Consider the following 22,473-nt stretch of genomic DNA (forward strand, 5'->3'; position numbering starts at 1 on the left):
CTGTTTTTATGAGTGAGATCATGTTTAATTTCTTACTCCGCACTGTCAATACTTTGTATTCAACACTTTTATAAACCATAAAATGCGCGTTCTTCCTATTTCCACTTAGTGCTACAACAAGCACTGCAGCAGTAATTAATTCGCTGGAAAGTGTATCTATAGGCGTTATTATTCGTGGCTTGGGTCTTTTTTGTATCAAGGAATATTTCACTTTTCTCATAGGCGTAACAACATGAATTTGTACATTAGGCAGAAATAATGCGGTGCGACTCGTTTCGCCATCAGCTGAAAGACGGTGTCCATTTTTTGGTCAGTGTCAGTGGAGGAAAGGGAGAGCGGAGGGATGTTGAGAGGCGGACTCTGTCTGCTGCTCTCTCCCTCCGCTGAGACTGACCATCAAATGCAAGCACCATCACTAATATATTTCAAACGTAAAGCTAATTATTTAAACGTATGCTAAGCCTCACAAGTAATAAAACAATGGATCTATTACCGGTGTGATCATATAGCCTTCCTCAAATTTTGAAATATAATTTTTTTTAAATGGCCTGAAGAACAATGCATTGGCAGGGCATTTCATGCAAAGCTAATATACAGTGATAATGTATTGGGCCTAGGGCTGTTGCGGTGATCGTTTAGTCATGGTGAACAAGCTAATGGTCATTAGTAGCCTACCAAACTTGTTAATTGCCTGGTACTCAGCACTCTATTGTCCCTCTAACTCGGACATTAATGCAAATGTATTAAAATCTAATCAAACACTTCATGAGAGCCCATAAGATCATTTTGCGCAACATTTCTGTAGGCTGTGCAATTGCGGGAGAAAACAGAGTGATGGCCACTAATAAAGAGAGGAGGATCCCATCAGCTTTCTAAAGGCTAGGCCTACTATATTTATTTCTCAACTTTCCTAATATTAAATCAAATCAAATCAAATTTATTTATATAGCCCTTCTTACATCAGCTGATATCTCAAAGTGCTGTACAGAAACCCAGCCTAAAACCCCAAACAGCAAGCAACGCAGGTGTAGAAGCACGGTGGCTAGGAAAAACTCCCTAGAAAGGCCAAAACCTAGGAAGAAACCTAGAGAGGAACCAGGTTGAGGGGTGGCCAGTCCTCTTCTGGCTGTGCCGGGTGGAGATTATAACAGCACGTGGCCTAGATGTTCAAATGTTCATAAATGACCAGCACTGTCAAATAATAATAATCATAGTAGTTGTCGAGGGTGCAACAAGTCAGTAACACAAGAGTAAGTGTGAGTTGGCTTTTTCATAGCCGATCTTTGAGAGTATCTCTACCACTCCTGCTGTCTCTAGAGAGTTGAAAACAGCAGGTCTGGGACAGGTAGCACATCTGGTGAACAGGTCAGGGTTCCATAGCTGCAGGCAGAACAGTTGGAACTGGAGCAGCAGCACGGCCAGGTGAACTGGGGACAGCAAGGAGTCATCAAGCCAGGTAGTCCTGAGGCAGTATAGCCTACCTGGCTGGCATGAAAATAAAGCACGGTGAAAGCGTCCTCTATGCTCTTTTTAAGTGCATAGATTACACATTTTTTTCCACTGCCCCTGTTTTGATACAGTTGCATGATAATGTTCTATTCTAAATCAAAACAAATTTCACACATATTATTTACTATATGTTATGACACAATTAAATTTAGTCTGATGGTTGACAATGTTAGCCTATCACTTGTGAATTATATATTATCACTTTCTTATGCTGATGCCCAGCATAAGAAACAATGCCTTTTTTTTGCGACTTATTCGAATCATAGTCGCACACATGTTTTACCGCTAATGGAACATTCACGCTAATAGCCTACTACCATGTGCCCATTGATGAGCTTATAATGTGAAGAAACATTTTTAAGCTAAGTATTCTGATCTGTTGCGTCAGCCACATTGCATATAAAAGGTTTTTTTTATGCTAGTGGTTGTATTAGTTTGGGATTTATAGCATCCCACAACTGTCTAGCTATGTTTGCAATATTTATTTCTCGCACTGAATAGAATAGGTTGAAATATGGGAGATAGTAGATTGACATAGGCTAGTGCTTTTGCTGTTCGTTAGGCCTACTCATCTTGTTGGCTGATGTAAATGTGGACAGTTCTTCAATTTGCACCTCGGAATTGGATAAGGATGTGTGCAGTTGTGTCCGATGTGTCTGTCTTCACTTGTAGCCTGTGCGCACGTAGCACTCAGGGAGAAGGGTATAACGGCCACTGGCTGCAAAATACACATGGATTTTTTTTAGGGTGCATTACAGCCACACAAAGGGGATGCCGCCATGAAATTCTAGGCATTATCAAGTGCTTGTCAAATTGTGACTGCTGTAGTGTGTATAGTCTGCACAAAAAACAAAGCAATGCCTTTCAAGCGACTTTTTTCAAATCATTATTAGTCGCATCATGCAGCCTTACAATGTATTAAACCTCAAAACATATAGCCCAATGTTTGTAGAACAACTAAAGTCACATAACTCTAAATTAAGCATATAGGAATAGCTATTTCTTTGTTAACCACTCAACACAGAATAGTCTGCATGTGCACACTCCCTCAAATAATTTGGAGAAAATATCCATTCCATTTTATTCAGCTTTGTTCAATTGTATTCTTCATACTATAAAATAATGCCACGGAATTCTAAGCAAATCCTGTCTGCTAAATGAACTAGTGTAGCCCAAAGCCATTTGTTATAGCTAGATCAGGACCTAACATAAGGACAACTCAGAGTATGTTCTCCTGAAATAGACCACATTTTCTTCATATCATGCTTCTATAGACCTGTCAAAAAGACATCATGGATTTGTGACGGTGTAGACTATATTACATGGATTTATTAGACTTTTTAAAATGTAGATGATCCAAAGGTCTGCATCAGTGACTTGTGTGTAAGCCAGGAGATGCTAAATGTGTTTATTTTAATTAACGGTCAATTATCGTGAGACCGACCAGTTATTTGCCTGACAATCACCGGATGACAATTTCCTGACCGGCACAGCTCTAATTGGGCCCAAACTTACTGCACAAGCCTAATTGCTACAGTACTGTTTTTAATTGGTTAATGTTGTATAGGCTTACGGCTTACGCCATGTTAAAAAAATATCTGAGCAGTAGATCTCGGCTTGCATTTTGACTCCGTGATCTTGACTCAGAAAAGGTTGGTGACCACCGTTCTAGGGTTTCCCCTGTTAACACTCAACGTTTCCCTGTACTGTGGCAATTGTGACCGAATCAACGCAATATTAGCCACTTTCAGTGCCACACTTCCTGAAACAAAACTAACTATGTAAGAGATTCTGTTGTAGGGAGAACACATCCGAGTAGGATTCTAATCATTGCCACTCACTACTCGGCCCGTATTCTACACAAACTGGTGCGGCATAAACATTCAGAGCTGCAGTAGGCCTATATACAAATAGACCATTGCCATATATGGATCTGTGCCATTTACTTTTAACTTAATTGTGTTTACAGCATGAGCGGTCGTGAGTAGATGCACTTGTTTTGTGCTAGCTAGTGACTTATTAGCCTAGTTATAGATCATTTGTAGTCAGCAATCGGAGAAGGATTGCGTCCTACAAGAGCACAAAACGTGTACATTTCTAGACATCTTTGAAAAGCGAGTTGGGTAAATAACCTAAGTAGCCAATAGGCAGAGGGTAGAATAATTGGTCTGATTCTCTGTAATTATTTTAGAAAGTGGTTTCTTGCATCAAACACAACAGCATTTTTTGTCACTGGTTATTGTCAAGCCCTGCATGTTTTTCCCCGAAAGTTTCATAGAATGTAGGCCTGCTGAATGATAGAACAGCTATTTTCATGTAAAAATGTTATGGGATGGATTTTCTACACTGTTTTTAATGGTAGGCCACTTTGGTAGGCCTAGATTCTGATCAAATAGCCACAGTAGCCTACATGGCCACTGTTAAAACTAACAGCCTCCAGTATAGGTGCGCTGGAAGTTGCACAGAATTTTCACAATGGTCAAGTTTGTGGTCAGCAGATCAGACATTTGCTTGGTGCATGAAAGAATTTGAGGGAACATTGATGGAAAATGCTTCTTTTGGGGATATTTACTTTGTGCCACAAATGGCAAAAAAATATGGTTTTAGAAACTGTGGCCTGGTGAACAAAACCAAAACATGGATTATTGCTGTCTTTGTTCATAGAATGCTTAAAGCAGGGATGCAAACTAGTCACCTTTCGGCGAAATTCGCAGTTTTGAATCCAAAATAGTTGACCTACGTGATTCGTGTAGCGCCGATGAGAAGTTTTTTTTGGGGGGGGGGGGGCTTTGGATCATTACTGACTGTAAGCAAACGAGTGATGCGCGTTTGGAGCAAAACCTGCTGTATCCAAGGCTCAGCCAATCGTTCACATAACAGAATGCAGCCCAGCACGCAACTGAAGAGAGAAGAGACGACCAGCTTACTAGTTACAGCGTCAGCGAGCGCTCTGGAAAGACGCTAGAGTGGAAAGGCAGCTTGCCAGTTACAGCAGCGCGTCCCCTGAACGATAACGAAGAGGTAACGTTAGGTGATAAGCCTGACATCGGAGATGGGGTTGAGAAGGTGATGAAGCGTACTTCATGAGCTGTAACCAAAAAAAATGGCATTTGGAAAGTTTGAGGTGAGGGAGAAAGTGTGGTGGAACAAGCATTGTTAAGTATCTTGCTAGCTGGATCGAGTTCTCTGTTAGCTAGCTAGAGAAATGTTGAGCAACATTAGCCAATTTATCTGATCAAATAATTGAGTTCATGGTGTGAAAATTAGCTTGCTAATAAAGTTGCTTACTGGACCGTGGCAATTTGTGTGAAATGTTAACGAACTATCTGTTAACTAATGTTTTCCCTCTACAGTATGTGGTTAATTTCCATAATGAGATAATTAGGTGAAAATGAGGCGTTGCTTGTTAAACAAGTGGATTAAGGGATCAAGTGTGCTGGAGCTGGACCTGGCTTAAGCCGGATGCCACTATAGTAGGCTGGACAATAGAACGAGTCAAAATTTACCCAAGGCTGAAAAATGGCAAAAGAACGTTGGCTAAGCTGGAACACTAGCGCGAGCACATAGCAAATGAATGGAATCAAACGTTTGCAGAGCCTCTTCTGACTGGAGTGACCCTTAGAATTCCATTTTGCCTAAATGGCACCAAAAAAATGTAGCCTTTTTTATTTTACCACAACAACCTGTTCTTAGGACGAAACTGAAAACTTTCTACACATGTTGATATTTAACATCCCCACCTCGGTGGTGCCAAGTGTGCTTATGTCTGCATAATGAGGAAGTCAGGAAAAATTGCAACTTTTGACTATGTCTGGTCTAGTGATCGATGACAGCAGAGTACCCTGCCCAATCTTATGTAATTAGAAAGAGAAGATTATCCTGATTTTTAAAACGGTGTCCGACTTGAAAAAATCTAAATATACACATTGCGAGATATTCGGCAGAAACATACCAGCATGCCTCTCCATAGGAAAACAATGGGGGGGAGCTCATCGTTCCAAGGGCAAACTGTATTTTGGGGCTAGCGTTTGATGACAGCAGAGTACGCTGCCTAGCCTTATATAATTAGAAAGAGGAGATTCTCATGATTAAAATGGTGTCCAATTAAAAAAAAAAATGTAAATATACACATTGCGAGATATTTGGCAAAATAGACAGACATACCTATATTTCCCTATAGGAAACAGTGGGATGACCTCAGAGTTCCATTGGTAATTTTTGGTGGTTTACATTTTAATTACCAGCAATGTGGGCAGGTCTCATTGCCAACAATAGCAAAGCAGGCATTGTGGTGTAGAACAATAGGCTGGGAATAGAACGTTCGGACAGCGAGTTGGTGCCACGGTGCTCAATAGAACTAATAGGAGCTAGCAGGGTGAAAAATGCCATAAAATAAGGCTTGTTTTTTTCGTGGTTACTTCGAAACTATGGCAAGCAGCTGAGACAAGGTAATATTATGAAACTGGGCTCCACGGTGGATGCAATGAACTACTTTTTATCAGAAAAAAGCATTGTTAAAAATTTCAGCCTAACTATTCGAGGTGAAAGGAACACCACACACTTTCCCTCATTCTCACTTTTTCAATACAGTGGATAAAAAGGGTTATGCCAGGTGTAGCTGCCTGAAAGAGATCAATTATGCCAACAAAGGGTAAATTAAATATTATTATTTATTTTTTGCATTGTTTGCTGTTTTCTTCTGTCTTTTTCTTTTTCCTCTTTAGTTCATTCTCTTGGTTGTTGGGGGGTTCTTGGGGGTGGGGAATGGAATTAATTATATTCTTTTTTTCTTCTTCTGGAGGGGGGGGGAACTGTGGGAGGGGTCTGGAATGGTTGAGGGGGGATCTTGGAGGGTTCGGGTTTCACAAGATTGTGATCATGAAAAAGGAAACTGACATTTTATATCACTATCATGCACACGCACCCTCACACAAGGATGGCTCTGTTGCGGAAAGACTGATACATGTTTGATAGTGTCTTGATGCTGTATTGTTTGTCCTTCATGTTCTAATACTTTAATGTTACCCCTTCCTTGTGTTTTTTGTAATAAATAATTATTAAAAAAATAAAAACAACAAAGGGTATCATGCTCTGCTGGCACATTGTAGAACAGATGTCCACAGGCAGAAAGTGTACAATGTAATAATGTGCAGCGTAGCCCAAAGATATTGCTTTTGTTGTGTTGAACTTGACAGTAACACTTGAGTGAAGGTGGATTATAAAAATAATTACTCAGTGAATGTTATTTTTGCACTTGATCAATGTCTACTATAGTGGCCACTATAATAGAATAAAAATAGAATGCCTGTTTGTTTCATTCTATTTATAATTTAATGTTTTTTTTCCCAAGTGCAATATTTAGATGTGTGTGTGTGTGGTCACGAGCATTCTATTATTATTTCTCAAGACTTGAGTGTCAGTTGCAGTAAAGTCTAGGCAACAAATAACATTGGATTGCTTTCTTTACATTTTTAACTGTGAGTTAGATTCACATTAACCACTTTTTATTTTACACAGACTGATCATGTAGATCATATTCTTTCCCTTTTTTTAGCCCTCACCAGTTTCCATCCCTGTTAAAGGGTAATGAAACCAATATGGATTTTGGGTGAACTATCCCTTTAGTAGAGAGGAGCTTCACCAACTTGGAGGACAGTGGAAGGTGATAAGATCAATTAATTATTGTTTAAAGTAAAACCAACATGATTTTGGCTCTTGGCCTTCATCAGGTTGAGCTGAAACGCAATCATTTTACATTTAACAATAAAAAAGATTTCTTACCAACTTCCACTGTCCAAGATTTGCTGAATCTCCTCTCTTCAGTTTACTCCTCAGTTCATGCACCTTGGTTGAAGAGCTAGGTAGCGGCAGTGTTCCTTATCTACAAAGCATCTCGGAGTAGGAGTGCTGATCTAAGATCAGTTTGGCCTTTTAGATAATAATGAATAAGATTATATGGACAGATCCTAGATCACCACTCCTACTCTGAGAAGCTTTGTGGATACTGGCCCAGATGTTAATCCTGCACTGACACGAAAATATATACACACACACACACACACACACAGTCTCACATAGATGCATACAGACCAACTAGTTTGGAATTGAGGACTATCCATGGACATTTTACACTGCCAAAATGTATCGATTTTTTAAAATGTATTTTGTAAAATTTTTTTGTAACGCAATTTTGGTTTCAAATCAGTTTTCATTTTGTGCAGTTAGCCTTTACACTTGTGGAAATTGGCTTATGGATAGGGCTAAATTGAAATGTTTCATACAGAAATATGAAAAACGTATGCATAACCATGGTAGCAATTGAAAGGGAACAATTTGTAGATGGGAAAATTGTTAGACCAAAGTTAAGTACACAACAGTTCACCTGACACAAGACTGAATCCAAACATTGCACTGTTGATTTCATGAGCATTTTACATTTACTGTACTTTTCACTGCATTTGTTGATAGCAAAATCTGAAATTATTCTGGATACATTCAGTAACATAAGACTATTCTTGGAAAATGTGGGGTAGGTACAACAAGACCAAAAAGTTACAAGGGTTTGATTGAGAGGACTAACTGGTGTCTCCACGTGGCCACACACCTCTCCAAAGTGTGCACAGTTCCTAAGCAATTCGAATGCACTTTTATGAATCAAAGAAGAGTCTTCAACTAGAAGGTACTTTTTTTTTTTTTGCTCTCCTAGCTGTGCCGTTGAGGAACTCTAAGCAAGCACACATGTAAACTCAGCAAAAAAAGAAACATCCTCTCACTGTCAACTGCATTTATTTTCAGCAAACTTAACATGTGTAAATATTTGTATGAACATAAGATTCAACAACTGAGACAAAAACTGAACAAGTTCCACAGACATGTGACTAACAGAAATGGTATGTGTCCCTGAAAAAAGGGGAGGTCAAAATCAAAAGTAACAGTCAGTATCTGTTGCCACCAGCTGCATTAAGTGCATCTCATCCTCATGGACTGCACCAGATTTGCAAGTTCTTGCTGTGAGATGTTACCCCACTATTCCACCAAGGCACCTGCAAGTTCCCAGACATTTTCTGGGGGGAATGGCTCTATAAATCACCCTCCGATCCAACAGGTCCCAGACGTGCTCAATGGGATTGAGATCCGGGTTATTCACTGGCCATGGCAGAACACTGACATTCCTGTCTTGCAGGAAATCACGCACAGAACGACCAGTATGGCTGGTGGCATTGTCATGCTGGAGGGTCATGTCAGGATGAGCCTGCAGGAAGGGTACCACATGAGGGAGGAGGAGGATGTCTTCCCTGTAACGCATAGCGATGACATTGCCTGCAATGACAACAAGCTCAGTCCGATGATGCTGTGACACACCGCCCCAGACCATGACGGACCCTCCACCTCCAAATCGATCCCACTCCAGAGTACAGGCCTCAGTGTAACGCTCACTCCTTCGACGATTAACGCGAATCCGACCATCACCCCTGGTGAGACAAAACTGCGACTCGTCAGTGAAGAGCACTTTTTGCCAGTCCTGTCTGGTCCAGCGACGGTGGGTTTGTGCCCATAGGCGACGAGGTTGCCGGTGATGTCTGGTGAGGACCTGCCTTACAACAGGCCTACAAGCCCTCAGTCCAGCCTCTCAGCCTATTGCGGACAGTTTGAGCACTGATTGAGGGATTGTGCGTTCCTGGTGTTAATTCGGGCAGTTGTTGCTGTCCTGTACCTGTCCCTCAGTTGTTATGTTTGGATGTACCGATCCTGTGCAGGTGTTACATGTGGTCTGCCACTGCGAGGACGATCAGCTGTCCGTCCTGTCTACCTGTAGCGCTGTCTTAGGCGTCTCACAGCAATTTATTGCCCTGGTCACATCGGCAGTCCTCATGCCTCCTTGCAGCATGCCTAAGGCACATTCACGCAGATGAGCAGGGACCCTGGGCATCTTTCTTTTGTTTTTCAGAGTCAGTAGAAAGGCCTCTTCAGTGTCCTAATTTTTCATAACTGTGACCTTAATTGCCTACCGTCTGTAAGCTGTTAGTGTCTTAACGACGGTTCCTCAGGTGCATGTTCATTGAACAAGCATGGGAAACAGTGTTTAAACCCTTTACAATGAAGATCTGTGAAGTTAATTTGTAAAAATCCAAATATCTTTGAAAGACAGGGTCCTGAAAAAGGGATGTTTCTTTTTTTGCTGGGTTTAGTAGTTTTGTTTGAAACACAACCCTGCATCCCTGCCATCACACAATTGCTGCTGTTTACAATCCAAAAACAGTCCATTATATAATCGCAATCTGGGTCAGGTGGGCATTATTTACTTTCTACACAAGTTATTTTTCAGTTTCGTCCTAAGAACAGATTGTGGTGGTAAAATAAAAAGGGATACATTTTTTGGTGCCATTTAGGCAAAATTGGAATTCTAAGCGTCACTACTGCCAACATGAGTTATAAAGTTATAAAATAGGATCTTTAGTGTGAGAGTTTCATAAGGAAATTTAAAGAAACAGATCGTAATGTTGAGGCACATAGATAGGAGACATGGGTGCATGTGCCGCTGGGATTTTTCTTCACAATAAACAGGCTCATTTTGTTCATAACAGCCCAGGGTATGATGACCTTTAATTTTGTAACTGTACGTCAAACATAGTGATCATAAACGTTGACACTGTATATAGCATGAGTTTTATGATATGGAATTGTGAAGTGCACATTTGGACTCACGGGTGTTTGGCTTGCTTATATGACATCAAAGCGCCTCAACATCTCATCTTTCAAAATGCATTGAGTCCTCTTAATTTACAGCATTTCCCTGACTCGGACAACAAAACATTTGCTAAAGTTGCCCAAGTACCGGGAGGGATTGGGGTAACTTCTTGTTGCGCATGGTGCTCAAGTTCAGAACGGCTGTCAGTCAAAACCCATACAGAGCTGTGAATCGTAGAGACCAAGCTCTGGCTTCATGTATAGGATGTTACTGTACAGCCACTACGTTCCAATTTAGGCGCCATTTTCAACACGTATAGAGGTACGAGTGTAAAGGGTTAACACTCAACATCATCATCAACATAGCAGGGTGCTTACCTACTTAGAGACTAGAACAACGTAATTCAAGTAGCGAATATTCTTCCCACTTTGTGCCCTCACATGGCTACATTGGGAAGACGCAATCGGGGCAGTCTGGGTAGATACAGTGCCTTGCGAAAGTATTCGGCCTCCTTGAACTTTTTGACCTTTTGCCACATTTCAGGCTTCAAACATAAAGATATAAAACTGTATTTTTTTGTGAAGAATCAACAACAAGTGGGACACAATTATGAAGTGGAACGAACTTTATTGGATATTCCAAACTTTTTTAACAAATAAAAAACTGAAAAATTGGCCGTGCAAAATGATTCAGCCCCTTTACTTTCAGTGCAGCAAACTCTCTCCAGAAGTTCAGTGAGGATCTCTGAATGATCCAATGTTGACCTAAATGACTAATGATGATAAATAGAATCCACCTGTGTGTAATCAAGTCTCCGTATAAATGCACCTGCTCTGTGATGGTCTCAGAGGTCCGTTTAAAGCGCAGAGAGCATCATGAAGAACAAGGAACACACCAGGCAGGTCCGAGATACTGTTGTAGAGAAGTTTAAAGCCGGATTTGGATACAAAAAGATTTCCCAAGCTTTAAACATCCCAAGGAGCACTGTGCAAGCGATAATATTGAAATGGAAGGAGTATCAGACCACTGCAAATCTACGAAGACCCGGCCGTCCCTCTAAACTTTCAGCTCATACAAGGAGAAGACTGATCAGAGATGCAGCCAAGAGGCCCATGATCACTCTGGATGAACTGCAGAGATCTACAGCTGAGGTGGGAGACTGTCCATAGGACAACAATCAGTCGTATACTGCACAAATCTGGCCTTTATGGAAGAGTGGCAAGAAGAAAGCCATTTCTTAAAGATATCCATAAAAAGTGTTGTTTTAAAGTTTGCCACTAGCCACCTGGGAGATGCACCAAACATGTGGAAGAAGGTGCTCTGGTCAGATGAAACCAAAATCGAACTTTTTGGCAACAATGCAAAACGTTATGTTTGGTGTAAAAGCAACACAGCTCATCACCCTGAACACACCATCCCCACTGTCAAACATGGTGGTGGCAGCATCATGGTTTGGGCCTGCTTTTCTTCAGCAGGGGCAGGGAAGATGGTTAAAATTGATGGGAAGATGGATGGAGCCAAATACAGGACCATTCTGGAAGAAAACCTGATGGAGTCTGCAAAAGACCTGAGACTGGGACGGAGATTTGTCTTCCAACAAGACAATGATCCAAAACATAAAGCAAAATCTACAATGGAATGGTTCACAAATAAACATATCCAGGTGTTAGAATGGCCAAGTCAAAGTCCAGACCTGAATCCAATCGAGAATCTGTGGAAAGAACTGAAAACTGCTGTTCACAAACACACTCCATCCAACCTCACTGAGCTCGAGCTGTTTTGCAAGGAGGAATGGGCAAAAAAATTTGTCTCTCGATGTGCAAAACTGATAGAGACATACCCCAAGCGACTTACAGCTGTAATCGCAGCAAAAGGTGGCGCTACAAAGTATTAACTTAAGGGGGCTGAATAATTTTGCACAGCCAATTTTTCCGGTTTTTATTTGTTAAAAAAGTTTGAAATATCCAATAAATTTCGTTCCTCTTCATGATTGTGTCCCACTTGTTGTTGATTCTTCACAAAAAATTACAGTTTTATATCTTTGTTTGAAGCCTGAAATGTGGCAAAAAGTCAGTTCAAGGGGGCCGAATACTTTCGCAAGGCACTGTATGTATTTCGTTGTTGTTGATTTCTGTAAGCAGGAAGTTGTCCCGCTGCGTATGATGTCATGTAATATAGTTAATTTAGTTTATTAAATCAAATCAGTTGTATTTGTCACATGCGCCAAATACAACAGGTGTAGACCTTACAGTGAAACGCTGACTTACAAGCCCTTAACCAACAATGCAGTTTTAAGAAAAATAAGTGTTAAAGTATTTACTAAAATAAACTGAAGTAAAACATAAAGAAAAATAACAAAAATTGAAAAATAACAAATGATTAGAGCAACAATAAAATAACAGTAACAATGTTATATACAAGGGGTACCGGTACAGCAACCAATATAATTTTGAATCAACAAACCTTTGTGATTCTCACTTTTATTCAAAATAATGAATTAATCAAACTGAATAACTCTTTCTCTGCTCCCTTTTCTTTCCAGTGTTTCGGTTCTGATCTTCAACACCACCTCGCACTGCTTCGTCTTGGTCAAGCAGTTCCGCCCAGGTAATACCCCCTTTTTGCTCAAATCAACTTTCATCCACAAGGACAGTTTTTTTTTTTTTATTCCAAGGACTGGAAATTCACATCCCTTTCCATATATTTTTTTATTCGACAGTGAAGAGTGAAAGGAAAGGGCAGGAAAGTAAGGCAGAGAAAGTGTGTTAGAAGGGTGTGGGTCTGATTCGAACCCACCACAACCTTGCTTTATCCCTGTGGGGAAACCCTGCTATTGTCACATTCCAAGCTTCTTACCCAATACCTGTGTATTATGTTGAACTCCCACTTGAGCGTGTCAAGTGCAACAATATGCCCCCTGCCACGTGGCCTGGGATCTGTCTGGCACTGTCGAGGCTTGTCTACTACTGTGAAAAATGCTGACGGACTCTCTCCACCCGGCTGGTGCACCGCCCCATCAAGGCTTTGAAAGCCATTAGTCATCCCATGGCACGCGGCCCTGTTCCATTCCATCAGCTAACGCCTACCTTCATCTCCCGCCACCCCTGTGGTATTCACCAGGGTTGGGGTCGATTTCTTTGTGAATTTAAATGGAATTGTAATGGAATTTAACCCAACCCTGGTGTGGACAGATGAGGGGGAAAAACAGGCGCTTAATTATATATTATTTTCGGCTGCTTGTGGTAGGCTGTGGGTCATTCCCCATATTATGTAGAAGGATTGGGTGCTTACATGTATCCCGTCCTCTTAGATCTGCAAACCCTGAAGAGTTTGTGTCAAAGGGTAGGGGATAGGGACCAAAATGGAATGGGACCCATATCTCACCCGCTTAACTGATTCTAGGGAAGGTTGCTAAAGCCATAGGGAGGTGCCATCAGTGATGTCTTTGGTGTAGGTTACAATGGGGTGAGGTGCAGATGCAGATCTCATCCGTCTTCCATTTGATGTATCACAAGCGCAGGAGTGCATACATACACACACACGAAGGTCACTCTGACAGCGCTCCAGAGTTCCTCTGTGGAGATGGGAGTAACTTCCAGTAGGACAACCATCTCTGCAGCACTCCACCAATCAGGCCTTTATGGTAGATTGGCCAGACAGAAGCCACTTCTCAATAAAATGCACATGACAAACCACTTAGAGTTTGCCAAAAGGCACCTTAAGGACTCTGATCATGAGAAACAAGATTCTCTGGCCAAGATTGAACTCTTTGGCCTGAATGCCAAGTGTCACGTCTGGAGGAAACCAGGGACCTCTCATCTGGCCAATACCATCCCTACAGTGAAGCATGGTGGTGACAGCATCATGCTGGGGGATGCTTTTCAGCGGCAGGGACTGGGAGACTAGTCAGGATCAAGGGAAAGATGAACAGAGCAAAGTAAAAAGAGATCCTTGATGAAAACCTGCTCAGGACCTCAGACTGGGGCGAAGGTTCACCTTCCAACAGGACAACAACCCTAAGCACACAGACAAGACAACGAAGGATTGGCTTCGGGACAAGTCTCTGCATGTCCTTGAGTGGCCAAGCCAGAGCCCAGACTTAAATCTGTTCGAACATCTCTGAAGAGACCTGAAAATAGCTGTGCAGCGACACTCCCCATCCAACCTGACAGAGCTTGAGAGGATCTTCAGAGAAGAATGGGAGAAACTCCCCAAATGTAGGTGTGCCAAGCTTGTAGCATCGTACCCAAGAAGACTCAAGGCTGTAATCGTGCTTCAACAAAGTACTGAGTAAAGAGTCTGAATACTTTTGTAAATGTGCTATTTTAGTTATTTATATTTTATAAATTTGCACAAATTTATAAAAATCTGTTTTTGCTTCGTCATTATGGGGTATTGTGTGTAGATTGATGAGAATGTTTTTTTTTAATCAATTTTAGAATAAGGCTGTAATGTAACAAAAAGTGATGGGGTCTGAATGCTTTCCGAATGCACTGTATGTATACATTGCATTTTAATACTGCTACAGTGCTATTTGGGTTGGTAAATCTATTCGTCTCGCCCTTCTTGATTTTTATTTTATTTTTTATTTTTACATTTGAATTGCTTGACATTTGACTGCATTGTTAGGAGCTTGCAACATAAGCATTTCGCTGCACTGTCATAACACCTGCTAAACTGTGTACGCGACCAGTAGACTTTGATTTTATTTTATCTTCCAGTTTAATTTCATACAGAAAAACGCACCTCGTGTCCACACTCTATGAAAAAAAAACATTGGATGCATTTGTTTACTCCAGTTCACCTCCGAACACAATGCTTCCTTGTGTAATAGTGCGCAAAAGGCCCCCGTTACTATGCGAGGCAGGGAACGTTCTTTGTTCGCCACTAAGTCGCTGGGGACAGTGCGCTCCACAGAATGGAAGGAAGGCCTCACATTGAATGTCTGTGTGTCCCAAATGACAACCTATTCCCTGTATTGTGCACTACTTAGGGCTCTGGTCAAAGTAGTGCACTATGAAGGGAATAGGGTGCCATTTGGGATGCATTCAGTTACTTTTTTCCCATTGCTTGAGGAACAATGTGTCTAAAAAGGCCAGCCGTTGTTTGGAGGCTATTGTGAGGCGACAAAATCGCTCACAGGCGTTTTTGGTCGAAAGCTGATTTGTTTGAATAAAGTAAGTGTGTCACCCTATTTTTATCACACTCTTATTACGGTTTTTCCTTCCACCAGTAAGGTTTTTTTATGAGTTTAGGGGTTATGCTTTTCATGATTTTATAGTGGTAGGATTTTACTAGACATGCAGTTCACAGAAACAAAGTTTCAGACAATTATTATATCTCAATTGTGGCCTATTTGAAGGATTAAAACGTAGACTTTCATATGAACTGCGTACTATCACAGTCTCAATTGTCGAAGTGAAAGGAACGATACATCACTGAGAAAACGGTTTATAGGCCTCCAAGTCACTGTCACTATACTGTAACATCTGTTGCTATCTAGCTCTACCCCTCTCACTCTCTCCACCCACCCTCTCTCTCTCCTCCTGCAGCTGTGTACATGTGCGAGTGGGAGAGGACCAAGCCCAAGGCACCTGACTCGGGCGAGCAGGCGGCGGAGGAGAAAGAGGGAGCTGCGGTGGGGGGCGGGGAGACGCCCCCAGGCTCAGTGGGGATGACCTACGAGCTATGCGCTGGCCTGGTGGACAAGGCTGACCTGTCGCTGGAAGAGATTGCCAGGCAGGAGGTGCTGGAGGAGTGCGGCTACGACGTGCCAGTCGCCAAGCTGCGGAGGATTACCTCGTACAGGTGTGTGTGTACCTATGGCTTCGAGGTGAAGTTTCCCCTAGGTACAGATCTAGGATCAGCTTCCACTCCCCTAATCTTAACCTTAACCGTTAGTCAGGAAAATGCAAAAAGTGAGCCAAGATCAGCGTCTAGGGCCGTGTTCATCCTACACGGTGTGGCTCAACACACCCATTGCTTCATACAGGCGCATACAAGCAGACACACATATGCATACGAGCATGCACATACATATAGACATTGTGCGGCTATGCAACATACAGTTGAAGTTGGAAGTTTACATACTCTTAGGTTAGAGTCATTTAAAACTCGTTTTTCAACCACTCCACAAATTTCTTGTTAACAAACTATAGTTTTGGCAAGTCGGTTAGGACATCTACTTTGTGCATGACAAGTAATTTTTCCAACAATTGTTTACAGACAGATTACTTCACTTATAATTCACTGTATCACAGTTCCAGTGGGTCAGAAGTTTACATACACTAAGTTGACTGTGCCTTTAAACAGCTTGGAAAATTCCAGAATATGATGTCATGGCTTTAGAAGCTTCTGATAGGCTAATTGACATCATTTGAGTCAATTGGAGGTGTACCTATGGATGTATTTTACCTTCAAACTCAGTGCCTCTTTGCTTGACATCATGGGAAACTCAGAAGAAATGAGGCAAGACCTCAGAAAAAAATTGTAGACCTCCACAAGTCTGGTTCATCCTTGGGAGCAATTTCCAAATGCCTGAAGGTACCGCGTTCATCTGTACAAGCAATAGTACGTGAGTATAAACACCATGGGACCAGGCAGCCGTCATACTGCTCAGGAAGGAGATGCGTTCTGTATCCTAGAGATGAACGTACTTTGGTACGAAAAAGTGAAAATCAATCCCAGAACAACAGCAAAGGACCTTGTGAAGATGCTGGAGGAAACGGGTACAAAAGTATCTATATCCACAGTAAAACGAGTCCTATATCGACATAACCTGAAAGGCCGCTCAGCAAGGAAGAAACCACTGCTCCAAAGCCGCCATAAAAAAGCCAGACTCCGGTTTGCAACTGCACATGGGGACTGTAGAAATGTCCTCTGGTCTGATGAAACAAAAATAGAACTGTTTGGCCATAATGACCATCGTTATGTTTGGAGGAAAAAGGGGGAGGCTTGCAAGCCGAAGAACACCATCCCAACCGTGAAGCATGGGGGTGGCAGCATCATGTTGTGGGGTTGCTTTGCTGCAGGAGGGACTGGTGCACTTCCCAAAATAGATGGCATCATGAGTAGGCCAAAATCCACCCAACTTATAAAACTATAGTTTGTTAACAAGACACCCAACTTATAAAACTATAGTTTGTTAACGAGACATTTGTGGAGTGGTTGAATAACGAGTTTTAACGACTCCAACCTAAGTGTATGTAAACTTCCGACTTCAACTGTATGTACCTAATACAAATCTAAAGTGCAATTTGTTTCCATCGCATTTTCAACTCTGATGATAGCAAATGTGCCTTCTCTGGTATTGGGACTTGCACTGTAGCCAACAGCTCACAGATACTGTGTGCGTAGGCTAGTCTACATTATATTATTATGGATACGAGTGGAAATATTATTTATTTGTCAAACGGCAGTCGAGCATCGATCGTCATGTTACCAGATTTAAACCCTCAATATTTATTGTGAAGGAGCATCAAGGGAACCGTGCACTTTCACCAACCTGTGAATTTCATCATAATTTATTTCATCTGTAGCCTAATAAATAAACGGCATGCTTTCCTCAGTCATAGTGGGAGGACCACACACCATATCATCGGGTGACTCCAAGTTTTTTTCGATAATGATGATTTTTATATCAATATTTGCTCAGAAATGCGTTTCCACCACCATTTCTCGCATAATTAATTTTACAGACACAAAAAGATCCCACTATGTCGAACGAACAAATGATTGAACAAATGGTCTGTCAGCATTTATAACATTTTACTGAAACACATTTTTCTCCATCATATAGAGCCGTCTTGTATATATATTTTTTCCGGTTTGACTTTACGTACATAAAAATGCTGGGTTGTGAACAAATGTTTAATTTTGTTGTTATAGTAAGGTTGGTTGCAACTGAAAAATCGTTGTGGAAATCTGTTGCAGCTCACTCAAGTCGACTACAAAACCCACAATGATCTCTATGGGCTGGCTGGCTTGCTAACTAGCTAGATAAGTAGCTAGCAAACGTAGCTACACACAATAATGCCGAAGTCAATATCAGCATGTGAAGTAGCTAGTTAGCTGTACAACCACCTAAACCAACTGCACTATCAATTTAGGAGTCTACAATCTCGCCATTTTCAACCTGCAGATTGTGTGCTTCACAGAGTTGAGTCTGACATTTGCAACGGCACCATGCATTTTACACCCTGGACTGAAGAGGCAGACAAATAGGAGAAATGCAGTAGACCCTCTGTTAAATTACACATTTCTCGAGGTAGAAATATTGCTAAAATATGATCAATGGCTCATTCGAGAGCCGACAACCTCCTGCGTTATGACATTGGCCAGAAATCTGACATGTACAGTATGATGTTTTCACAATTTAAAAGTAATGTTCCTATTAACTTCCAGTATAGTGAGAGTGGCTTCATCACGATGCTATGTCAGACCGGTTGTTGTTCTGCATGCGTGAACAGCAAGAGCTCAGATACACATGAAACATGAAATGACCCCAGGAATCTATAGAACATATCTCAGAGATGCCCAAAAATTATATAACATTCAAAATCTTTATTTTACGTGAGCGAAGGCACCCCTTCTGATATGACCAAAGGACCCTCAGTAACTCTTTACACTCGTGGGAATTGGCCTATGAAAAATGCATAAGCAGGGTAGCATTTGAAAAGGAACAGTTTGGAGATGGAAAAGTTTAGACCAAAGTTGAGGACACTGCTGTTCACCTGACATAAGACTGAATCCATTGCACTTTAGATTTTATGTGCATTTTATATTCTGTACTTTTCACTGTGTTTGTTTATAACGAAATCTGAAAATACTCTTGATACATTCAGTAACATGATAAGAATATTCCTGAAAAATGTGGAGTAGATGCAACATAAAACCAAGGACTAACTGATGCCTCCAAGTGGTCACACACCTCAAGTGTGCACAGTTCCTTTTATGATTTCAACTATAAGATGCTTTTTTTGAGCATTCCTAGCTGTGCTGTTGAGGGACTAGAGCAAGCACACTTGTAGTTGTTTTGTTTGAAACACAGCCCTCCATCCCCGCCATCACACAATTACTGTCAGGTGGGATATCTGGGCCAGGTGGGCATCATTTGAAAGCTTGTTCTATTGCCAACATGACTAGCTCAGTTATACAAATACCATCATAGTGTTAGGCTTTCACGGGGCAATTCAGAGAAACAGATTGTAATTTTGGTGCGCGTAGAAAGGAGTCAGGCGTTCCGTGGCAAATTTTCTTCACAATAGACAAATGTGTGACTGAGAAGCTCAATCTTGGGTAAGGGTGCATTCACACTGGCGACGCAGTCGCATGCAGAGCTGACGGAGGAGTATGTGTAATTTGATGCGGAGTTTGATGTGCGTTTAGCGCAATCTCATGCAAGCAAGACCCTACCCCTTCACCACTCCAACGCACCTCCCCATTTAAGTACATTGAGTTGGCGCTGTCATTTTACCCTGCGTTGCTCGTTGTGAACGCACCCTAACAATTCACTGGCGCCACCCTGGCTTAAGCACCTCGATCCAATCAACTGAGCCATGGGGTGAGGAACCGTGGTCAGTTGGTAACACTCTTGGCTCCATGCACGTGTGGATCCCCGCTGGAGACAATGTTCAATCCCTGTGTGTGCTCCCTTCGGACTGTCTCTCCTCTCCCATCTCCCACTTAGTTTCACATTTATCTGTCAATTAAACACTTAAAATACGTAAGGAGAGTGACTCTTCACCCCCCCCCCCCCCAAAAAAAAAAAACAGAACGACGGGAATCTTGGTGTTCACATCGAGTTCAAAGGACAGACCAGCTTTCTTCTTGATATTTGCATGAGCATTTGCTTGCATTTCCCTGTCCACCCACGAACCTACGGCAAAATAAATTGCTGAAGTCGTATCTGTATCTGTAACAAAGCTATTCTGCTTCAATGACAATGGTGTTCGTTTACACTTTTATCTCCTTCCACTTCGCCGTTGTCTATCGCGGTACAAGTGGTGACTTGCTCCATATTGACTCATTTAAAGGAGCAGTCCAGTGATTTTGCTGTTTTTGTCTGATATTTCCACACTGAGGTAGAAATTAACAATGAAATTGTGAGAATACCATTTTAGTGTAAGCTTTAATTATACTTTTTTGGCCTGGAATTTCAGCCTCTTCAGGTGGGATGGAGGTTTTGGCCCACAGCATGACAACACAATCTGATCTGATTATTCTGAACAATGACCAGTCATCTTTTATTTGCATATGTGTCCTCCCTACTTTGAAAGGGTACTCATGGTAGTCTCTAGAGCAGGGGTGTTCAATTCCAGTCCTCGAGGGCCTGATTGGTGTCACAGTTTTGCCCCAGCTAACACACCTGACTCCAATAATCACCTAATCATGATCTTCAATGCAATTTGATTAATCAGCTGTGTTTGCTAGGGATGGAGAAAGTGTGACACCAATCAGGCCCTCGGAGTTGCCCACTCCTGCTCTAGAGTCTAGACCAGAGGTATTCAACTCTTACCCTATGAGGTCCGGAGCCTGCTGTTTTTTTATTTATTCTACCAGATAATTAATTGCACCCACCTAGTGTACCCTGTGGAACTGGCTTCATGGTCCAGAGTTGAGTTTGAGGGGTCTAGATGATCCTGTCTGCCAATCAGGGCTGTGTATGTAAATGTATAAAAATTTGTATCAACACGCCCAAATCAAATTCTATTTGTCACATGCGCCGAATACAACGGTTGTAGACCTTACAGTGAAATGCTTACTTTCAAGCCCTTAACCAACAATGCAGTTTTAAGAAAAATATCAACAAAAAAACAAAAAAGTAACATAATGATCAGACTGAGCATTTCAATGGCAAAAGGAGGCTCAGGGAAAAATGATAACTATATTTGGAGTTATTTTAATTAAATACACAGTGCTCTGTTAGACATACGGTGATGATTTTAAAAATACAATTAAAAAGACTGCATTGGGTCTTAATAAAAAATGTATTCGTAGCGTGCTTTTCATTAATACAGACATTTACAACGCACTGTACATTAGCAGCAACCTTAACCAGCTATTTGACCTTAACTGTGTTTTTGAGCCATCACCAGCTTGTTCATAAATTGATATAAAAAAAATCCACTCAGTTGTATTGTTTGTATGGTAGTGTTGTAGTTTCATTTATTCATGTAGGTAAGACTAACAGGAAAAGGAGATGGTAACCAGGGCCTTTGGAGTACCAACTATCCATCCATCATGATTTCCAAAGATGGTTTCAAACAATTACAAATGACGGTCTGTACTCTGACACTAGAACACTGCAGCGTCAAACAGCTGAGATACGTAGCCGCACCTCCCCCCTCCCTACCCATGTTCCCTCCACCTGGAGAGTGAAGACTTCCGTTCTCCAAACATGCCTTTGATTTGACCCCACCAGCTCCACGACTTGTGGCTGTGTGTTTATCGGCATTGTTATGTGTAGGTTTCTTCCCGTCTTATTAGATGGGTATCGTCTTAACCCCCATGGCTAACCCCATGGCCCCCTATGAGGGAGTGCCTGACAAAAGTACTTAGCTTGAAACACTGTGCTCTGGGTGCTTCCGTGGTGACAGGCGCCCACAGGCCCCAGCCCCTTTGGGTACACGACTGGCTAACAATGGATGTTTGAATTCTTCCATAGTGGCAAAACAAGAGCCAGACAAACGAATGGTGTCTGTGTGTGAGGTCTCAGCCGTAAGCTGGGACAATTGATTCCAGAGTAGTAAAATTTAAATTAACATTTTAACACTTGTTTTTGTAACACTGATTTAATAAATATTTTACATATTTTATTTTATTCCAAGGATGTGATTTTTCTTGCTATGCTGACACCATTCTCTGTTTAAGCGTTATGGAGATTGAATTACCCCTAAACCAGTATAATATTGTTTTCTGTGCCATCCTGATCACATTCAGGTTGAATCAAGATTAAAAAGGTTCAACGGTCTGCACACCTATATGTGAGCTTATGTAATAGTTCCAGAGCTTTGTAATGGTATATCTATATCATACATTACAATTGGTGTAACATTGGGAAGCTATGCTGCGTTGAAAGTTTATACACTTGTAAACCCAGTTTTGAGGAAAAGCCCTTAAAAGATGTTTGTGGTGATTTCACACTTGCTAGAGAGCTCTTCTTTGTTTACACCCATTTAGCATCGTTCATACCTTTAAGGCTTCTACATGCTTCGGCATAGGCGAACCGAACGAGTGTGCTTGCATAACTTCTTAGGGCTAGGCCCCTTTTTTTC

At 41.5% G+C, this 22,473-nt stretch overlaps 1 protein-coding gene across 1 annotated transcript in view; it reads left to right on the forward strand.

The window, feature by feature from the left end:
* Positions 1 to 22,473, forward strand: part of nudt14 (nudix (nucleoside diphosphate linked moiety X)-type motif 14) — a 90,223-nt gene that overhangs the window by 60,043 nt on the left and 7,707 nt on the right. Inside the window, exons 3-4 of the mRNA XM_014145103.3 lie at positions 12,741 to 12,805; positions 15,751 to 16,006. Coding sequence (XP_014000578.1) covers positions 12,741 to 12,805; positions 15,751 to 16,006 — 321 coding nt within the window. The remainder of the gene's footprint in view (positions 1 to 12,740; positions 12,806 to 15,750; positions 16,007 to 22,473) is intronic.

This window comes from Salmo salar, chromosome 15, assembly GCF_965601325.2.
Source record: "Salmo salar chromosome 15, fSalSal1, whole genome shotgun sequence".
Taxonomy (NCBI): domain Eukaryota; kingdom Metazoa; phylum Chordata; class Actinopteri; order Salmoniformes; family Salmonidae; genus Salmo; species Salmo salar.